The sequence below is a fragment of the Typopeltis vanoorti genome, chromosome 17 (genome assembly GCF_054136105.1).
Source record: "Typopeltis vanoorti isolate ZY-2024b chromosome 17, IOZ_Tvanoo_1.0, whole genome shotgun sequence".
Lineage (NCBI taxonomy): Eukaryota > Metazoa > Arthropoda > Arachnida > Uropygi > Thelyphonidae > Typopeltis > Typopeltis vanoorti.
In genome coordinates this window covers 36341229-36363821 of record NC_143565.1, presented here as the reverse complement: position 1 = coordinate 36363821, position 22593 = coordinate 36341229, and the positions used below count along the sequence as shown (strand labels likewise).

The following is a 22593-nucleotide window of genomic DNA, read 5'->3' as shown; positions in this document are numbered from 1 at the left end:
TATATTTTTAATCTTTGAATAATATGGCGCTTGAACTTCAATTTCTTATCTACTAAAACTCCAATGCCCCTAGACTGATCAGTTACTTCTACCATCATTCCATAAATATGGAATAACACTTGATTTTTCATTACACCAAAGCACATAACTATGCATTTCCTAATATTGAACTGACAGCCATTTCCGCATGCCCATAATTCCATCCTATTCAAATCATTGAACAGACACTATGGAAGCTGTTCATCAGAAATAGCATTGATAATTCTTCCACTCTTTTCCAAATCTGTTGAAACACGTGCAGGAACTATTCAATATCCCTTCACGGCTCACACACACTCTCACAGATTTTACTTCCTCTTCATTCATTACTTTTACTTCTGCAATCTTTCTTCTTATGAATTTTTTAACGAATATAATCTAAAGGCCTTCAAATTCCAACGTTAACAAAATTTCTTATTTTACATTAACTTTTTGCCCATCCATAATACTTAATGTACTATAGGCTAAATAACCTTTCATGGATGGTATTATCATATATTGTTACCCAGTATATACCAAATGACTCGTGAATATAACCACTTTTCTGCTGATTACATCCATCATTCCCTAGAGATGATGACTAATAAATATCAAGACTATGTCAGTTATGACAAACTGCATAAAACTATAAAACAGATAACTAGCAATCTATAGTGTATGGTGCCAATACCAGCACAGAATCCTTTGAAAATACACCAACCTAATTCACAGAAAGAGTTTCAGGCATGCGCATGCATGCACACCTATTCAAAGCGAGTTCTGAGGTCCAATTATATGCTCAATCTTAAATGGAACAACGAGTGTCCCTATAACAAATGTTTGAGGGATTCTTGTCTTGAAATGCATTAATTTGAGTAGCTTCAGAGATGATAGATGATTTCTTTTTGTTGCCTAGTTTCATGTTGCTCTCCTACTTATTGAGTCCTTTTTTTTTTATGTTGCTCTTACCCACAAAAATCAATACCATAGTATGCAATGTACTATAGGTGGACTAAGGTTTTTTTTTTTTCCAATTTTATACACTTTTTTTGTATTTTTAATTTATTTTTACATAGTCCAGAAACTTCTACTCCAGAAACCAAACATGGAACTTTTTTCAAGCCACTTCTGGCCTCCACAAAGTAGGGCAGTGGTTTCACACCAGGCAATGAAATTCATCTCAAATGTCTGACTTGAAAAATATTTTTTTTTTTTTTGGTCTCCAGAATACAGTTTCCACATTATTTAATTCTTAGTCAACTCATGCTTTGAGATAGATATACAACTGCTTTACAATATTTCATGGTTAAGATTGACATTAAAAAAAAAAATAATAATCAAGGGATACCCCATCCCAATCCTAAAAATTGATTTTTATTATGTGCTTTGTACTTCATTTCGTTTAAGAACTTCGTATTATTTTGATAATACATTGTTTGAACAGAGCACTTACTAAGAGCTGCTAGCTGAATGTATAAGTCATATATTGTTTCCAAATTTGTTGCTGTTAACAAGCAAAATAATACAGTATTCAGATTATTGTAAGGTCTGTAATAATCTATTCATTATTTTTGTCACTGTAACTGTGTATACTATTACTAGGGATGTCTTGATTTAGGCAGTTACAATTCTGCAGCTCTTTCCTGATAAGAAGAAACCTGCAAAGATGTGCCTTCTAATTTTTGCCTGCCCATGTGCACATGAACAACATTTTGTACTCAGGTTTCCACTCTTAGACTGAATGTGTGTTAGTAGACTGTGATCATAATAGCGAAAGTCAGCTATGAACTCTAAATTTGAAATACCTAAAATCGATGACATCTTTGTTAAAAGATATTGCACACTGCATGCTAAATATTTCTATAAGATCAAGCTAAAAGCTTATTATTTCAGCTATTTAAATAGTGCATATATATGAAGTTTGTAAACAAATAATGTCACATTTATCTAGCCATTAATTTAATGGCTAGTTCTTTATAACTTTAATTTTGATAGTGATATTTTCAAGGTTTAATGCACTAAAATCCAAATGTAATATTTCCCAAAATAATGTTGTCCTTTTTTCATCTAGCATAACCTGCAAAATAGCAAACTCTAAATCATTGAACTTAAATCTACATAGCTACAAAAATCCATCACATTTAGAATTCAAGTGGCTGTACTGTCTAAACTGCAGATACTTGAAACAAATGTTTCTGCAACTTTTTGCCAATGTGAGCATCCATTTGCCCACACAGTACAGGATAAAAGTAACTAATTGGAGTGTATTAAATTAGAATGGGTTAGAGTTATATTAAAGTGCAGACACTGAAGAAAATCTTAAATAAAATAAGTGGCAAGTATAATGGGGTGCTTAAGGATCAAATCTGTATAACTGGGAGGAAGACCTCCGTGTAGCCTGTTAAGGAATGCAAAGAACTGACTGGTGCTTCTAACCTAATGTCCAATCTTCACCTTTTCATGGTGCACCCTGTTAGATATCTACATCGATACTGAATGAACAAGGATGGGCTGGCATTCAAGCTTATTGTATTCTTATTGACTGAAACCATAATACAAAAGGATGGTATAACATGGCAGTTTTTCATGCCAGCTGGGATGCTGCCTAGTTAAACAAAGCCCCTGTTGTTTTCATCAAGGAACAAGGGTGAATGAACAGCAGAAAGTCAGCTACCTACTGGAGCACAGTTCAAGATTGGTACCATCAAATAAGAAGCATCAATGCAAAAGAAATGGACTAAGGAGGCAAAAAAAAGGGGAGATCTTTCGAAGCAAAAATACAAAATGTTTGTTATATCCAGGTAGTACCAATCAGGGAATGATAAATACAAGGATCTTCTTGAATGGCAAGCAATATCAGGTAGCGTGACGTAAGCAAATATCAGAGTAGAAAATTGGACGATAAGAATTATTTGTGCATATACTAATGTCCAATAAACTCCAATAAAAGGTTCTACAAATGAAAAAACAGAGGAAATTTTTTTAAGGCATTAGAGAAGGCAACTGACACAATGAAAACGAAAAAGTTTGCTCTTATTAGAGATCAAAATAGCAGAGTATAAAATGATTACTATACTATACTGATTTTTGGGAATATTTAGAGAAAAGAGCAAAGCTAATAATAATGGTAAGTAACTGCTGTGTTTCTCTTCAGGACATGGACTAGTTACTACTAATAGCATGTCCCAGAATAAAAATGTGCACAAATTCACATGGAGAGAAGGTGTAAGAAATAAGAAAGGTTATTGAGTATGCTATTATTCATAGTGATGTTTCCTCACTGGTTCAGGACACAAGAATATTATATATATATAGAGAGAGAGGATTTGAAATCAAAAGTGATCACCATTTAGTTTTAAGCAGGATAAAAGCAAATTTAGTACTGAAAAGAAGAGTGTTTAAGAAAGTTTAAAATGAATCAAAATTGAATAGCTTTCAGAGGAGAAATGTAGACTAAAATATGCAAACATCATTCAAGAAAAAAAAATAACATGAAAACAAGAAGTGGTAAACCCTGAAGAAAACATTGACTGAGAATAGAGAATGTAAGAAATCTAGTTAAACAAAAGTCATGGAAATACTTTGGTAGGAAGATAGAAAACAAATATCAGGAAGGTGGAAAAATATTCTGGAAACTATGGAAAAAGCTTACAAAATGGAGGAAAGAGTAGTGTAAAAATAATCAGAGATGAAAGGTGACATGAAAACCAAAGATAAAGATAATTACCCCAGATCACTGTCTGGAGTAGACTATAATAAATTTAGTTTAATCCTTTATCTAAGTGTGAGCAAGCAAAGTTTGCACCTGAAAATATCTTCAGGACTGAGGAAAGGTAGTGCAATACCAGGCAACTCAGAGCAAAGGTGGACCAAGCTATCATCACTCCTATCTCAGTATCCCCCATAATGCAAAACACATCTCCTTGCGGTTATGTATAATGTTATGCATTAAGGGAAGGGCCACTACCAAGACCGGTTTAGACCTTTATTGAGGTGTATTTAAGTAAAGACCTCTCTAAAAATTAGACGATCCCGAAAGATCACCCAACTCAGCTTTGTTCCACTCAGTGACAGGCTCACCCCGTCACCAAGAAGAACTTCTCAGTGTTGGCTCTACCCAGCGGCAGGCTTACCCCACCACCACCAGACAGAGGCATAATCTCAGTGGTGGCTCTACTAGAGACAGGCAAAAACCTACCCCAAGCAGAGCCTCTCATATATAGCCAGCATTCACTGGGAGCCAGACCCACAGGTGGAGATACCAAGGCAGAAGTAATGGAGAGGTCATCTTTACCTATAGGAGTTGCCAAAAGGTGTGCAACCTTATTATTAAATTACTCTGAATTTAGAGAAAGATGTTAAAAGTTTATTTTGCACTTGGTTAGACTATAATAAATTTAGTTTAATCCTTTATCCAAGTGTGAGCAAACAAAGTTTGCGCCTAAAATATCTTCAGGACTGAGAAAAGGTAGTGCAACACCAGGCAACTCGGAGCAAAGGTGGACCAATCTATCATCACTCCTATCTCAGCATCTCCCTTCTGCCTTGGTATCTCCACCTCTGGGCCTGGCTCCCACTGACGAGACCTCAATAAAGGTCTAAACCGGTCTGGGTAGTGGCCCTTCCCTTAATGCATAACATTATATGTATCTGCAAGGAGATGTGTTTTGCATTATGGGAGATACTGAGATAGGAGTGATGATAGCTTTGTCCACCTTTGCTCCGAGTTGCCTGGTGTAGCACCACCTTTCCTCAGTCCTGAAGATATTTTCAGGCGCAAACTTTGTTTGCTCACTTGGATCAAGGATTAAACTAAATTTGTTATGTCTGGAGTAATTATTCTGAAAGATTGCTAAATGAAACAAGCAGTATTAGCACAGTGATAGAAAACACTCAATATTAATGCAATCAGGAGTCGAGTTTTTAAGTGGGTCGAGTTTTTTATATAGGAAGAGGACCGTCCGGTGAGGGGGATCAGAGAGTTGGCCAGCTGTTTAGATAGTCTATAGCAAGGTGCATTTGGTGGCATCTACTATAAGTGTAGTTTTTTGGTGTAGTAGATGCCATAGTAGATGGCATCTACTACACCAATGCACCTTGCTATAGACTATCTAAACAGCTGGCCAACTCTCTGATCCCCCTCACCGGAAGGTCCCCTTCCTATATAAAAAACTCGACCCACTTTAAAGCCCTCACAGAAAATTTAACCTTGAATAAGACAGACATATTGGTAAGCTTTGATATCTCCTCTTTGTTTACCAATATTCCCTTAATTGACACCTTATCTCTCTTAGAAAACGTTTTTCCCTCTGACATCTTAGATCTCTTTTCCTTTGCCATTAACTCTGGGTATTTCTCTTGGAACAACAAAATCTATAAGCAGATAGAGGGAACTGCCATGGGTTCCCCCTCTCACCCCCCCCCTTTGCCAATTTCTATATGGAAGATTTTGAAAAACGAGCCATAGACTCAGCCCCACTCAAACCTTCTATCTGGCTAAGATATGTAGATGATGTGTTCTCTATTTGGCCTCATGGCCCAGACATGTTAGACTCCTTCCTCAGTCATCTCAATAGTCTACATCCAAGAATCCAGTTCACTATGGAAAAGGAAAAGAACAATTGTTTACCCTTCCTAGACACCTTAGTCACATGCCTGCCTAATGATACACTTACCTTCACCATATACAGAAAACCCACACACACAGGCAGATACATTCACAAACTCTACCACCACCATCCCTCTCAACAATATGGCATTATTAAAACTCTTACCAAGAGAGCCCACAATCTTTGTTACAGTGGAACCGCCCTCACTACTGAGCTTAACCACATACACAGCACTTTCCTCTCCAATGGCTACAGCGATCACAGTATCAAAAAAATAATCAACTCCTCCCCCATTCCCCATCCTTCTCGTCAACAAGATTTTAAAAATGCCATCACCATACCCTACATCCGTGGCACATCCGAAAAAATAGCCAAGATACTAAAACAGTACAACCTACACACAGCATATAAGCCCCACCACAAACTTGCTACCCTTATCCGTTCTACGAAAGATCAGCTCCCTCCTCTCTCTCTGACTGGAGTTTACAAAGTACCCTGTTCCTGTAAGCTGGCGTACTTTGGACAAACAGGTAGATCACCAACATCCGTCTAGAGGAACACAAGTCTTACATCTTCAAACACAACTATGGCCATTCAGGCTTGGCTGACCATGTTTTGGACACCACCCACAGGGTATCATGGAAGAAAACCACAATGCTCCACCACAGCAAATTCAAGAAAGAGAGACTTTTCTTAGAAGCAGCAGCAGCTCTCAAAAACCAACCAAATCTCAATAAATATGGCTGCATTAAGCTTCCAAAGATTTGGGAAACACTCATCACCAGAGTTCCCACCTTACATTCCAGGCCACCTACTACAGCCCTTAGAGGGCGCTCTACCTAGATAGGACTTTAGTGTCACCCACATGGTTGGGCTTAGTATTGTTTGTTATTTGCGTATATGTTACATTAATTGTTTTTGTAATCCCCATAGATGTCCTAGTGACTAGGACGAAATATAGGAAGTATTAAATTCTATTTTAATTCTTTTTGAGTGTTGTAAAAAATCCATTAAGCCTCCAACATGATGTCCTCACAGCACTTAAGCCTCTACACATGTATTAAAAATGAGGATATTAGGAAAGGACTTGAAATTGTCAGCATTCAGAAATGTGTTCAGGAATGCAGAGCTAATCTCAGGTGGTATAGCTACCTAAACAGAATGGGATAGGAAAGATTAGCAAAACAACATCCTGTTGTTAGCAAGAAAAAGACCCAAAGGAACACCAAGATCTAGGTGGATTGATACAAATTGCTTTAGAAGACAAAAATATAAGATCTGATAATATTGGAGTCTTGACAGAGAATAGATTAATTTTGAGGAAAACTGTGGACCAAAAGTCAGTAATAATATAACTTTTTCATGTATCATATAATTCATTTTTATAGTACTGGTCGGCTGAGTGGTTAGCGTATCCGCTCTCCAGCCAAAAGGCTGCAGGTTCGAATCCACTGTAGGTATGGATGTTTGTGATTGTCTGTGAAGATACTAGTGGTGGGTGTAGATGGTAGCAAGGTTTTTTGTAGTTGGTGGATAAATTAAGTGGTGGAGACAGAAAGTTGTAGAGTAGGTGACCTCCCTTGACGAGTCTTTGGACTCCTTGGAGGTGTCACGTAATAGTAATAATAATAATAATATTAATAAAAATTATTGACTGTAAATTAGAAATTCTGAAAGTTAAATTTTGTGCTTGTGGTTACTAGACATGCATACACTCTCCTTTTTGACCAGTATGCACATACAGCTTAGAGGGTACATTCTGTAAAGGTTATGTTTGTATCAGTAATACTGTAAGATACCTTCCAAACACGAGAGAGAGAGAGATGAGAAGAAATAGCAGCTTTACCACAGAGATGAAGTATGAACTAATAAATTTCAATTTATGTGGAAGAGTAGCCCAAACCAAGAAAAGGAATGGAAATTACATATATTCCATTTTCCATTTAGTGTTATTACCATGTCAAATAACAAGGGTAAGAGAATTTGTCAGAGAAGAGCTCATAACAAAGTCATTTTTGAACATACTATAAAAAAAAATTTTATGATAAATCATACTTGTCACTTATTTTATAGCTGACATCCATAGTATAACAATGGCAAGAAATTAGTGACAAGGAAATGTATGATTCATTCTTGTAATTACGATTTCTAATTGCATGCAGTTCATGAAACATAATTGCTACTACACAGCATCATACTTACAGCAAAAAAGATACCACCATTAGATTCAGTTGATGATTCCAACTAACAAATCATACATCATCTGAAAGATAATGCATGAGTTGGACAGTATATGAATACTTTGTGTGTGTGTGTGTGTGTGTGTCATAAATAAAACCAAACTATTATTGCAGACATACAGGAACATCTTAGTACACTGCCTCCAAGATAATTTCAATACCAATAATTAAAAAATGGCATAAATAAACAAGCACTGGTCAGTATCTCTAGGATCTTGAACTTAGTTATAAAAACTTCCATTAAGTTACAATTTTCCTTGAAAACTGAAAGTTATTCCCACTTGGTTATTATTAATTATAAATCAAGATATGCCTTATTTAGGCAGCAGAAAAGATATTGAAAATAAAAAGTAAAAAAAAAAAAAGAAGAAGAAGAAAGAACAAATAGGAAAGAAGTTGGTAAACTATTCCATATGACTACACTTTGAGTTTAGGGTAGTACAATTAATCTACTATTAGGAAATTATCAAAACCTACATATTATCAGCACATGTGTGAACTTGGCTAAATTTAAAAATTAAGTAAGAGTATTTGCTAGTAAACACATAAACTGCAACACACTGTAAAACTCCCAACTAGTGATGAGACAACAGAAAACAGAATTCAAAATAAAATCACAAATAAAACCAGCCTTTATTTACTTTCTCACCAAAGAAAGATGGTGGCAGTGTGTGTGTGAGGGGGGAAGCTCATCACAGAAGCCATGATTTAGGATAAGCAACAAAATAATAATAAATCAGTAATCACCTTCCGAGTGAAAAATTTAGTCCTCACATCTTGTTAACCACACTCTTACTCAATTTTCAGAGATGATCTCTTCTTCTGTCCCCTCTAGCAATGCATCGATTCCCTTTTTTACTGCCTATCAACAAACTTTTGAAATCTGAAACCCTATAATACCATTTTCTTTCATAATGTAATTCGTATAAATAATGAATTACAGTGGAGATAATGTGCACCCTTGCTACACACCTTTTGTCTCAAGGAGCATTTCACTCACTCACTCTCTCTCTCTCTCACACACACATACACAAAAAAAAAATCTTGATCACTTGCGTCTTGATCCTCTCCACCAAGAAACTTATTTGACCAGAACTGGGCAGTGTTCCAGATGTAGATGTATCAAGGCCTCATAACAGGAATAATAATTTTCTTAACTCTGCTTGATAGTGTGTTCTTCAATAACCAAGTTACCTTGGTCACCTTAGCAATATGCCCTCCGAACATCAACTCTATCTACCACCACTGTAAAATCTCTAGCCTCATCAATTTACTGGAATGCAGTTAAATCAATGTGGTACACAGCTGGATATCTGTTTATCCCAAAATGAATAACTTCACAATTTTCCACATTAAACTGGCAGACTTTATCTTTTGTCCATACTTTCAGCCTATTTAAATCATCCTGCAAGCTCTCTACATCACTTTGATTAATCATTACCATTCCTAATCATCAGCAAACAATTGAATTCCCTTCAAATTATTTCCTATATCATTTATGTACAAATTAAAGAGCAGTGAGCCAAGCATACAGCTATAAGGCTCTGTGCTTGGTCCACTACTCACCTGTCTTCTCCTAGATTCTGTTTCTCCATATACTACTATTCATCAGTATCCACATCGCCAGTTTCATATCCATCCACATTTGTTACACTTTGTGTAACAAATCCTTCCATGTATCCTGTCAAATGCCTTCACAAAATCCAGTGGTATCGTCACACAGCCATTGTCTTAATCAAACTCAGCTGTCACTCTACTATAAAAAAGTAGTAAATCACTAAGTATAATTGACCCTTCACAAAGGTATCTCCCAAAGTATCATATTTTTATCCATCCATGCCTGAATTCTATCTCTGATAAACTTTTCCAATCACCACCACTCCAAAGATACTGATTAGTCCATAATTTGCTAATCAGTCTTGGAGCCTTCTTTATGCAAAGGAACAATTTTACCCTCCTTATTAACCTTTGGGACTTTATTAGAACTGAGGAGCCACATAAACAACCTATCCAGAGGCACTGCCAGTTCCTTTGCATAATCTCGTAATATGCAAGCTGAAATCCTATTTAATCCCACAGCCATATTTGCATTAAGATTCTGCAATATCCTAAGTCTTTCCAATTCATCACCTTTTATTCTCATACCAGTTCCTGTCACTGCAATATCCTCACTTGGATAGTCTGTCACCTCACTATAATTAGCACTTGTTAAAGTTATCCTTCCATGGTCACATAACAAAACAACTCTTTGTGATTTCCTATGGGCTACTTGGCTAATTTCTTCTCATAATCTGATTTTACTTTTCTTACCATGTTGGTCACTTTTCCTGCCTATGTCTTGTACTGTTCATGAGCTTTCTGATCACCTTATATACCTACCACAACATTTTCTTTTATGCGGCTACTGTTTAACGTTTAAACTGTTTTTACTGTTTAACTCATTCATCTAATCCCTACATGATTTCTCCTCTTGATTCTGCTTCCTTCAGATACTCCTTGACTATTTCCTATGCACTGCTAACATCCTTCTTCATATTCTTATGCCATAGCACTGCTTCAAAGCTGCCCTCTAAGGTTGCCATAATCACCTGCCTTGTAGTTCCAACATACATCCCTTCTTAACTAAAAATTTTCCATTTTTCAATCTCTCAGGTCAAGAACAAGACTGCATGTTCACTTTCCCCAATTAGTGGCCACTTTAGTTATAGACAGATCTGATCCAATTAGCAGATCTGTCTATAACTGCACCCTGAGTCCGTCTATCATCATATTCTACTTCAAGTAATCATACCTTAGTAGGTATACACATTTCATTTCTTTCCTGCCATGTGATCTTTTCTCCCTTCCAATCTGTCTCCATAGTTGAAGTCTCCTATAATAATTATTTGACCCGAACTCATTATGCTAATTTGCTGTTGCATGTCTTTTATATCATCCCTTGTAACCCCACCCCTGGTCTATAGTAGCAACTAACTGTGCATTGTCCATTTAGCATTTATCCCACACCAGACGGCCTCACATTAATAGTCGTCGACATGCTTGACACTTACCCCCCCCCCTTTTTTTTTTCCTGGCTACAATTCATAAGCTCATCAGCAGTATCCCCCCCCCATCCTATCTTCTCTATCAAACTTGAAAATACTAAAATACTAACCTCACATTCTCTCTCCTGTAACTACATCATCAGTTGCCAGGAAAGTTGGTGAGGTTGAACTAACTAATGTCAAAAATTTCAGTCTCTTATTTCTGATAATTCTAGCATTAGTATATATAAACTGTAGCATCCCCTTAGGTCCCCAACTACCTTTACACTTTGAACTAACTACCACACTCAATATACTTAAGAGAGTATATTCCACATTTTTGCTCATTCTCATACTTGCTTCAAGAGTGCCTGCATCTGTTCTAATAGCATTAGTTTTCCTGACTGCTTCCAAGTTTTGGTGAACAAAGCTCTCTCTCTCTCTCTCTCTAGGAAACTAATTCAGAATCTATTTAAGTGCAATCCATTAGCATTATATAAGTCTTTCTCATCATCAATTTCTGTCCACAGGTCCACAAACTCCACACCATTTCTTCTACTCAAGCTGCACATCACTGATTGATTTATGATCATTATCCTCCTCTTCAATTTACCTCTATCAATCAAAGTGTGGCAGCAGACTTGCAGTCTTCACCGTCTAACTCTTTTCACTTCTATTAACTCTTTCATATCTTCTATCATACAATATTTCTCACCTTTCAAGTCATTAGTGCCAGCCATTAGCGTGTGTATGTGCACGTATCAAATATATTCTCAGTAGTAGTAATCTTCTACCATTCCCATCAATTAATATTCTCCTCCCATAATCATTCTTTCTTTTAATTGGATACATATAAAAAGAAAACACTGTGATTTTTCTTGTTGCTATACTATGCTTGAAAGTTTATTTCTCACTTGGTTAGACTATAATAAATTTAGTTTAATCCTTTATCCAAGTGTGAGCAAACAAAGTTTGCACCTGAAAGTATCTTCAGGACTAGGGTAAGGTAGTTCAACACTGGGCAATTCGTTGCAAAGGTGGAGCAAGCTAACACATCTCTTTGCACATCAAAACACACCTCTTTGCAGACATGTATAATGTTATGTATTAAGGGGAGGGCCACTACCCAGACTAGTTTCGACCTTTATTGAGGTCTCAGTGGGAGCCAGGCCCAGATCTGGAGATACCAGGCAGAAGCAATAGCAAGGTCATCTCTACCTATAGGAGTTGCCAAAAGGTGTGCCACCTTTTTATTAAATTACTCTGGATTTAGAGAAAGATGTTGAAAGTTTATTTTTCACTTGGTTAGACTATAATAAATTTAGTTTAATCCCGTCCTGAAGATACTTTCAGGCGCAAACTTTGTTTACTCACACTTGGAAAAAGGATTAAATTAAATTTATTATAGTCTAACCAAGTGAAAAATAAACTTTCAACATCTTTCTCTAAATCCAGAGTAATTTAATAAAAAGGTGGCACACTTTTTGGCAACCCCTATAGGTAGAGATGACCTTGCTATTGCTTCTGCCTGGTATCTCCACGTCTGGATCCCACTAAAGAGACCTCAATAAAGGTCGAAACTAGTCTGGGTAGTAACCCTCCCCTTAATGCATAACATTATATATATCCGCAAGGAGATGTGTTTTGCATTATGGGGGATACTGAGATAGGAGTGATGAAAACTTGCTCCACCTTTGCAACGAGTTTCCCGGTGTTGTACTACCTTACCCCAGTCCTGAAGATATTTTCAGGCGCAAACTTTGTTTGCTTACACTTGGATAAAGGATTAAACTAAATTTATTATAGTCTAACCAAGTGAAAAATAAACTTCCAACATCTTTCTCTAAATCCAGAGTAATTTAATAATAAGGTGGTACACCAGTAGTTAACTCGTATAGGTAAATATGACCTCTCCATTGCTTCTGGCTTAGTATCACCACTCTGGGTCTGCCTCCTATCGATGAGACCTCAATAAAGGTCGAAAGCGGTCTGGGTAGTGGCCCATCCCTTAAGCATAGCAGTGTACATGTCTGCAAGGAGATGTGCTTTGCATTATGGAAGATACTGAGACAAGGAGTGATGAGATCTTGATCCACCTTTGTTACAAGTTGCCAAGGGATGTACCACCTTATCTCAGTCGTGAAGATATTTTCAGGTGCAAACTTTGTTTGCTTACACTTGGATAAAGGATTAAACTAAATTCATTATAGTCTAACCAAGTGCAAAATAAACTTCCAACATCTAAGCACTACTCTTTTCCACTTCTACATGTAAGTACCCTTCTCAACATGTGCCTTGCTATATATGACCCTCCTTCCATTTTACCAAATGATTCAGAGATACAAAATAAGCAGTAGCCCAGTTTACTGATTCCTGATGTCTCAATCTGCACTTTCTTCCTTAATCTCTCCACATACTTTATTCTTACTATATCCAATCCTTTCATCATTATCATAATAACAAACCATTATTAAATACTTCCGTAGTGCAATTGGAAGAACGACAGTATATTGCACCTTTCGATTGGAAAAGGCCTAATTTCTATTCTTGTCATGCCATATCTTTTAAATATCTTTGTTTTTTTTTCCAACTGAAGGTGAGTTAGCCAATCTCATATGGCAGTAGAAGGCTTTTTTCTTCTGGAAACTCAGGTTTTTCTTTCCGCATATAGAAAATTAGCCTTCAGAACGCATGCAATTTACAGACAAAAAATACTAGTGGTGATGGGCAGTATATGGCATCAGTGTCAATGATGATGGTAGTAATGGCTCGGTGTAGTAGTTGGTGGATTAAGTGGTGAAGACTGAGAGTGGTAGAGTAGGTGATGAGTCTTTGGACCCCTTGGAGGTGTTTGAAATAATAATTATTTAAATTAAGGGAATATTAAATCCCACATTGTTTTAAAGCTGAATAAGAGACTCAAAGAGTTTTATGCTGAATATAGTAACTATAAAAGTATCGACGACTACTAGCGTAAGCTAAAGCACATAGTCAAACGTATGTAGTACAAACTAGGGCAACTCGTAGCAACGGTGGGGAAAGTTCTGATCGCTATTCTTAATATTTCCCATAACGTAAAACCCATCTCCTAGGAGATGTATGATGTTATACATTATGGTGGGAGGTCACTATCCTGGTTTCGATCTTTATTGAGATCTCATCAGTGAGTAGCTAGACCAAAATAATACTAAGGGTATAGCGAAAAGAACATATATATACTCTGCTATACGAGTTGTCAAAAAGGTGCACCTATAAATTATTTAAAATAAATAAAGAGCCAATAGGCTTCATTTCGGTGATGTAATTTTAATTTTAATATCCCCTTAATTTAAATAATGTTTACATTGCCGAAATGAAGCCTATTGGCTCTTTATTTATTTTAAATAATAATAATTATTATTTTAACAAATTTAAAATTCAAGTCTTTGGAACAACTGCTCTAAATGCCTAGATTTGTTATTTAGAAATAAGTATACTATAATTGCAATTACTACAAGCTGATCCATCATAAGAATTATGATGGATCAGTCTGTATTAGATTATAATTGAATTTTTAATATGCATGTTTATTTCACTGGTTAAACACCAACATCTTGTTAATAATTGCATGCTTTGTTCTACCAGCATTTATTCTGAATTGGTTATTATAGATTTTAAAATGACAACCAGAAACTCTGTTGCTTCAGGATTATCTCTGCTCTCAAAAAAAATCTAGTACAAGTTTTCTGAAGAATACCAAATTAAGGCCTTTTAAAAAAATTTGCATGACTGTATTCAGCCCATAAAAATGATGTTTCAGTACAAAATATAATCAAATTTCAAGACGTGAGTGATGATGTTCACATTTCATATACAGTTAACTCTCACTATAGTCACTATAACAAACTCAAGCTGATAAACTATATAATGATCAAAGGTCCAAAGTTCCATGGGTACAATGGAATACTAAAAAGAAAATCACAATAGCTAATTATTCACCATTACAAACCATTCCTTGTTGTTATAATTTTATGATCAGCTGTAAACTAATTATAGCAAGACTGATTGAATCACTTGTGTGTTGTTCAGTTTCAATACAGAGATGGCTATTTATTTTTTAAAGTAAATATCTTTCAAAATAATAAAAACTCATCCACTGACAAAGCACTTACATCCACTTCTGGCTATCCATTCACCACCCTCCAAGCAAAAAATCTAGTCCTAACACCCTTGCTAACCACACTTTTACACAATTTCCATGGTGACCCCCTTGTTCTTTCCCTTCTTATTACCAAATACAGAAAAATTGTCTTCAGTGTGAATCCTATAAAATTCTAATAACTTATAGACTTCTATCATGTCTCCTGATTTTTTGTCCCTCAGCTAGTTTTGAAGATCACAGGCCAGCAATCCATTCTCATACGGAGCATTCCATACACATGTCACTCACCTCTGGATCCTCAGGAGTGGTGGAGTCACTCCATCCTTCAGAATCTGAGTGTCCATGTCTACTCACAGTAATCCAAATGTGCCCTTATTAAAGCCTTATAAAGAAGAACAATAACTTCTCTATTCCTGCTTGTTAGTGTGTTTTTCAACAACCATGTACTATGATGTGCTGTTTTGGTTACCTTCACAATATGGCATCTAAACTTCATGTCTACAATCACCCACAAGTCAGAGGTCTTATCAGTTTCCTGATAAGACCAGTGACCACCACCACCACCAATTCATTACTACCAATATAACATAGCATGCACTCTCTTCCCAAAGTGCATCATCTTAGACTTGGACACATTAAGCCACAAGCTATTTACCTTTGCTCATACTACTAGTCTATTCAAGTCTTCGTGCAGGATCTCTACCTTATCTTCATTTACGCTTGCTTTTCCAAGTTACCTAGTATACCCTGTGGTATACTAGTGATCACTTGCCTTCTCCTGGACTCAATTCCTCCATAAACCACTTTTTGATATCTGTCCATCAGCCACACTCTAATCCAAATCTGGGGTGGGGGGGGGGGGGGGTGGGGGGGGGGGGGGGTGGGGGGGGGGGGGGGTGGGGGGGGGGGGGGGTGGGGGGGGGGGGGGGTGGGGGGGGGGGGGGGTGGGGGGGGGGGGGGGTGGGGGGGGGGGGGGGTGGGGGGGGGGGGGGGTGGGGGGGGGGGGGGGTGGGGGGGGGGGGGGGTGGGGGGGGGGGGGGGTGGGGGGGGGGGGGGGTGGGGGGGGGGGGGGGTGGGGGGGGGGGGGGGTGGGGGGGGGGGGGGGTGGGGGGGGGGGGGGGTGGGGGGGGGGGGGGGTGGGGGGGGGGGGGGGTGGGGGGGGGGGGGGGTGGGGGGGGGGGGGGGTGGGGGGGGGGGGGGGTGGGGGGGGGGGGGGGTGGGGGGGGGGGGGGGTGGGGGGGGGGGGGGGTGGGGGGGGGGGGGGGTGGGGGGGGGGGGGGGTGGGGGGGGGGGGGGGTGGGGGGGGGGGGGGGTGGGGGGGGGGGGGGGTGGGGGGGGGGGGGGGATTAAATTGGTGATATGGATAGGAGAATGGCTCAGGGAGAGATACCATAAGGTGGTGTATGGAGGAGCCGAGTCCAGAATGAGGCAGGTGACCAGTGGTGTGCCTCAGGGCTCTGTGCTTGGGCCAATGTTGTTTAATTTGTATATAAATGATATAGGAAACGGCTTAAAGGGAGATATTCAGTTGTTTGCTGATGATGCAAAGTTGTGTAGTGCAATAAAAAATCAAGCTGATGTTGAAAGTTTGCAGGAGGATTTAAATAAGCTGGTAAAATGGGCAAAAGAAAATGGATGTCAGTTCAATGTGGAAAAGTGTAAAGTCATGCATTTTGGGATTAAAAGATTACCAGCTGTGTACTACATCGATGGAAAGGTACTCCAAGAGATTGATGAGGCTAGGGACTTAGGGGTATTGGTAGATAGGGAGATGAAGTTCAGAGGACACATTGCTAAGGTGTCCAAGATTGCACATAGGATTACTTGGTTGTTGAGGAACACACTGACATCCACAGATAAAGAGGTTATTATTCCCCTTTATAAAGCATTGATACTTCCACATTTGGATTACTGTGCTCAGGTCTGGTCACCTGGATTCCTTGGAGATGAGGAGGCTGTGGAGAGGGTTCAGAGAAGAGTGACCAAGTTGGTGAGTGATATAAAAAATGCTCCCTACATTGATAGATTGAGAGCTTGTGGATTGCAGAGATTGGTTGATAGGCGAAGAAGAGGGGATATGATAGAAACATTCAAATTACTAAAAGGTTTTTATAGGATTGATGCAGGGGAAATGTTTCAGCTGTGTGATAGTGATGGAAGAACAAGAGGTCATCTCTGGAAATTAAAGAAGAGTGTGGTTAACAAAGGTGTTAGAACAAGGTTTTTTGCCTGGAGGGTGGTGAATGAGTGGAATTCATTGCCTGACTTAGTTGTGAGCTCTTCGTCTGTAAATGAATTCAAGAAGAGATATGACAGATATTGTTTTGCTAGTTTGGGTCTCCCGCGATAAGTCTACTGACTCCATGGAGATACCCGTAATAATAATAATAATAATAAAAAACTTCCATTTCCTTCCCATTGAAGCTTCTTATATTGATAGCAGCTATCTTGAACTGTGCTGATGTTGAGTTGGGATGTGTTTCAGGATTTGTTCAATAGCTGACTTTTTGCAGTTTGCCCTGGTCATTTTGTGATATGGTTTAAGCCAATAAGAATACAATTTTGTTGGCTAAATCATAAATTTCCAAACCATCCTTATTTCATTTAGAATCCAGGTAGATACGTAATGGTGTGCACCATGAGAAGGTGAGGATTGGACATTAGGCCAGAAACCCTGGTCGGTTATAGAAGTAACTCTATAACTAGTGAATAACTCTACTATATACAGCTTTAACCATTAGGGGTCAAAGCTATATATAAAGCATCCAAATGTCAGTTATGAAAATTATAAAGAGCAGACCAGAAGAGTTAGAATTGCTGCACAGAAACCTATGCTTGAGTATGAAAAGAAACCGGATCTGTATGCTAAAGACAACCCAAAAAAAATTTATCCTTGTGCTGCAAGTAAAAGAAGGAATGGATGTGAAAGAATAACTGTACTGAATCAGATGGTATGCAGGTGACTGATGCAGGAGAGAGAATTTGTGGACCATTGTGCTAAAAGCTATCAACCTGGTGCATTAATATTGGGCTCACTGCTAACTCTTTACTGAAAGTTAAAGAAGAAACTCAGGTATTGTGGACATATGAGAAGAGGTACCAGAGCTGATTTCAAACTGCATAAGAATTCAGCAAGAGGAAGTGAGGGGATATCAGCACAGGTGCTAAAAGTGTGTTCAGATGAAATGGTTATTCCTTTGACTAGGCTATATAATATGAATATCAGAACAGGGAAGATTCCACAGGAGTAAAATGGATGTATGGTAATCCCATTGCACAAGAGTGATGTAAAGACTGATGTATCTAACTATCAATCTATCTTGGTGTGTTGGTGAAGATTTCGGAGAAACTGGTTAGGATTTAGAAATGAGTTGACAGAGAATCCATATAGAAATAAAGATATAGAATAAACATATAGAAATGAGTTGACAAAGAATCCATATTCGGCAATGAATAGTTTGGGTTAACTAAGGGAAGGTCATTTTTGAGAAACTTTCTGAGATTCTATAATAATGTTATCATTCAAGTTAGACACCATGATAGTTTTGGACTTTGCTAAAGTTTTTGACAAAATACAGCATAGAGGATTATATAAATTTGAAAATATGGGTTTGGATTATAAAATGTTAGCATGGATAAGAGGATGGCTGACTAACATTTATCAAAAAGAAGTGGTATATGTGGGATATGAGTCTGCAAAATTTCAGGTAACCAGTGGTGTATCACAAGAATCAGTCCATAGTCCATCGTTATTCAATCTATACATTAATGACAATGGACTGATTCTTATGATACACCACTGGTTACCAGGAAACTTACAACTAAATACTAATCATGCAAAGATGGGCAAGGTAATCAACAATGCAGCTGATATGCTGTACTTGCAGAATGATTTGAATTGGCTGGAATTGTGGACATATGAAAATGGCTATCAGTTCAGTGTTAATGAATGTGAAGTCATGCACTTTGGTGTAATGAGATATCCAATGTCATATACTGGCAGGATTATACTAGAAGAAACTGATCAGGCTAGGGATCTTGGAGGTTTAGTAGATAGGAAGTTGAAGTTCAATGGCCATATAGCCAAGACTGCAAATTCAATTTGGAGGATAATTGCAATGCTGAAACAAACCTTCACATATAAAGATAAGGAAGTCATTTTGCCTCTTTACAAGATCTTGATAGGACCTCATGTGGACTATTGTGAGTGGGTCTGCTCTCCTGGTTTCTGTGTTGATTCTAACACAGTGGAGAGTGCAAAAGAAAGTGTTAAAAATTATATCAAGATTGTGGAGTACAGACTATGAAGAAAGAATGAGAATTTGTGGACTGCAGCCACTAGCAAACAGGAGAAGAAGGGGGGGGATATGACTGAGAAATACAAACTTGTAAAAAGCTCATATAGAATATCAGTAGATGAAATTTTTTTTTAATTTAATGGAGGATAGGGGGAAAGGAGACAAGAGAGCATACTTCGAAGTTAAGAATGAATGCAGTAAGGAGGAGATTTTTCTCTCATAGAGTGGTGCATAATTGTAATGGATTTCCACTGGAGGTAGTGAGTGCAGGTAGTGTGAATGAATTCAAGAATAGGTATGACTGCTGGTGTAGATAATATGTACCTCACTTATCATGACTTCCTGGAGGTCTCTCTTTTAATAATAATAAAAATATGGATGTTCTAATTAAAACAGGTTACATAATGAACTATAAAGGTGGAAATTATGAGACAGACCAAGGAAAATACTATCTTGGTTCCCATGGTATCAGTTACTGAATGGAAGAGATATCAGCAATGCATAGAAACTTTGAAAAGATGCAAAAATGAGGTAGCATCTGAATGTCTTCCTAGAGGTCAAAGAATAGATACAGTGGGAGTGATATGGATGTGTGACACCTTATTAAGCAAGAAATCAATAAGAAGATGATGACATGGGAAGGAATATCATGAGAATAAGAGTGAGAAGGGTTATAAAATATATAAAGCACAGGAGGCCAGAAGCATTACAGGTATTGTAGGGAAAACTAAGTTAAGTATGAAAAGAAATTTACTGTGCAAGCTAAAGGTAAACCTAAAATAATTTTATAGTTATGCTGCAAGTAAAAGAAAGACTGATTGAATGCTGAAAATAACTTTACATGTTCAAATAATGAGTGTTCACATTGCTAAGATCTATCAACCTGGTGTTTGTAATATAATGCTGCCACTAGATGGAGAAAGAGACAGAGGTGCATCAGAAGGAAGTTGTAGAGCTGTTGCATAAACTGGACAAGAATTTGCCAATAGAGATGGATGGAATATCAGCACACATGCTAAAAAGAATGTTCAGCCAAACTGGCTAGGCCACTGATATGTTTGTATAATTGGAGGTTCAACTCAGAAAGGTATCTTAAGGAATGGAAAGAATGTATGATAATCCCAATGAACCAGGGTGGTGCAAAGGATGGATAAAGGAAAAAGATTCACTATGATACTGTTGGACTTTACAGGATATCACATGAATAGTTATTGCATAAACCATAGAATATGGGAGTGAATATAAACTATTGGCTTGGATAAGGGGGTGGTTGATGGACAGGTTATCAGGAAGTATGGGCAAACAATAATGGCTATCAATTCAATTCATTGTTAGTAAGTTATGCACTTTGGCACAATGAGATTGCCAATGGCATATTTATATTGTTGGAATTATGATTAGTTAAAATTCAAAGATCACATGGCAAAAATTGTAAATACACCTCAGAGAATAAAACCAATGTTGAAACAAACATCGTCGTGTAAGAATATTGAAGCTATTTTGCCTCTTTTTAAGTCCCAGACACTAAACACCTGCACAGTGAAGAGTTACAGAGATGATACTGGGATTATGGAATATAGATTATGAGAATAGATTGAGAGTATTTGTACAGAAGACATTAGTAAGAAAGAGGGGATGATATGCCAGATGTCTATAAACTTCTGAAAGGGGTGTTACAGAATACTGACTGATGATATTTTTCATTATATAAAAGGTGGAGAGAGGACAATGGGGCATCAGTGGAAGTTACATTTTGTGCAGTTAAGAAAGGGGTAAGAGATAAATTTTTCTTTCATAGAAGTGTGAGTGATTTAAATAAATCACTCATGCCTGAATGAATTTAAGAGAAGATATGACAGCTTGTGAGGGTGATGTGTGGAATCCTTGATTATTCCTTGACTTCCAGAAGGTCTGATGATAGTAATAATAATGATACTCTATCGAAAGATATATGCAACATATGAAATTCATTAATTCCTACAATTCTATATCCAATTTACTTTTAAGAATGTATATACACTCAGTTTTCATGGAAACTAAATTCATCTTAAGAAGTAAAGTTTTTATGAAATGTATTAATTTCCTGATTTCTGTGTAATTAATAAATGAATACATACAAAAATAAAGAGCCAAAAGGTTTCAGTTCGGCAATGCAAAATTTATAAAAAAAAAAGTGGATATTAAATCCAGCTTTATTTCAAAGCCAAATACAGAAACTATAAAAGCTTCGTATGAAATCTGACCAGAAAGCTTACTGGAATACTCACTGGAATTGATGAGTTGCCCTAGCCGAACCTTATAGGAGAGATGATCGCTATGCCTAAGCGTCCATATATTCCCCTCCTATTGGTCCATTTTGATAAGGTTTCATTGGCCTGACAATTGTTTCAAACTGGTTGGTTTTCATCAGAGACCAGGCAGAAACCTTAAGAGAGCAAAAACTCTCTTTCAACACTAAGGAACTTGAAACGTTGGAGAGAACTTTTCAAGTTCCTTAGTATTGAAAGAAAGTTTTATCAAAATGGAGCAATAGGAAGGGAATATATGGATGCTAGGGCATAGCAATCATCTCTCCTATAAGGTCCGGCTAGGACAACTTATAGCCGGCAAGTGTATTCAATGTCAAATTTCATATGAAACTTTTGCAGTTTCTAAATACACACAATTTTAAATAAAAATCATGTAAAAATAATAGAAATATGTAAATTAATATCTATACTGTGGAATTAAAATCCATACAATGTACAAATATAAGTAAAAAACTTACAGAGTGTTGGTTAATTTCAGGATTATTATTTAACTTAGGTAACGTGTGTGGTTTCTGAAAGACAAAAACAAAATTAAATATATATAAATCAATTACAGGAAGTAAAATATTAAAAACATTAAGGAAATCACATATTTTATCACCACCTATTTCTATTGCCTATATCCTTGCACAATTTTTTTTAAGATTTTGAGATTTTTTCAAGCAGCTAGTTCATTATATCCCAAAAAGAGATCTACAACATAATGATGAATCCTGTTATTTATGTTCATATAAAGTTTGTTAACATGTACATTTAAGATTGGTTGAACATGTTTAACAGTCTCATTTCCTTATAAATGATTATATGTTTATATGATTATAAATGATTAGATAAAGTGTGGCTTAATAGAAATTTCATACTTATGGAAAAGTATAAGATTTAAAAATTTACAGTAACAGGAATTCATATCAGACAATTCTACGTTGAAAAAAGTTGCAACTATTCAAATTACAGC

General features: G+C 37.2%; 1 protein-coding gene across 5 annotated transcripts in view; it reads right to left on the bottom strand.

Moving 5' to 3' along the window:
* LOC150097294 (hepatocyte growth factor-regulated tyrosine kinase substrate-like) overlaps nucleotides 1-22593 on the bottom strand; it is a 274352-nt gene that overhangs the window by 74882 nt on the left and 176877 nt on the right. For all 5 annotated transcript variants that reach the window (XM_090407192.1, XM_090407195.1, XM_090407196.1 and 2 more), the window contains one exon: nucleotides 22097-22150. In XM_090407192.1, the coding sequence (XP_090263318.1) occupies nucleotides 22097-22150 (54 nt within the window). The remainder of the gene's footprint in view (nucleotides 1-22096; nucleotides 22151-22593) is intronic.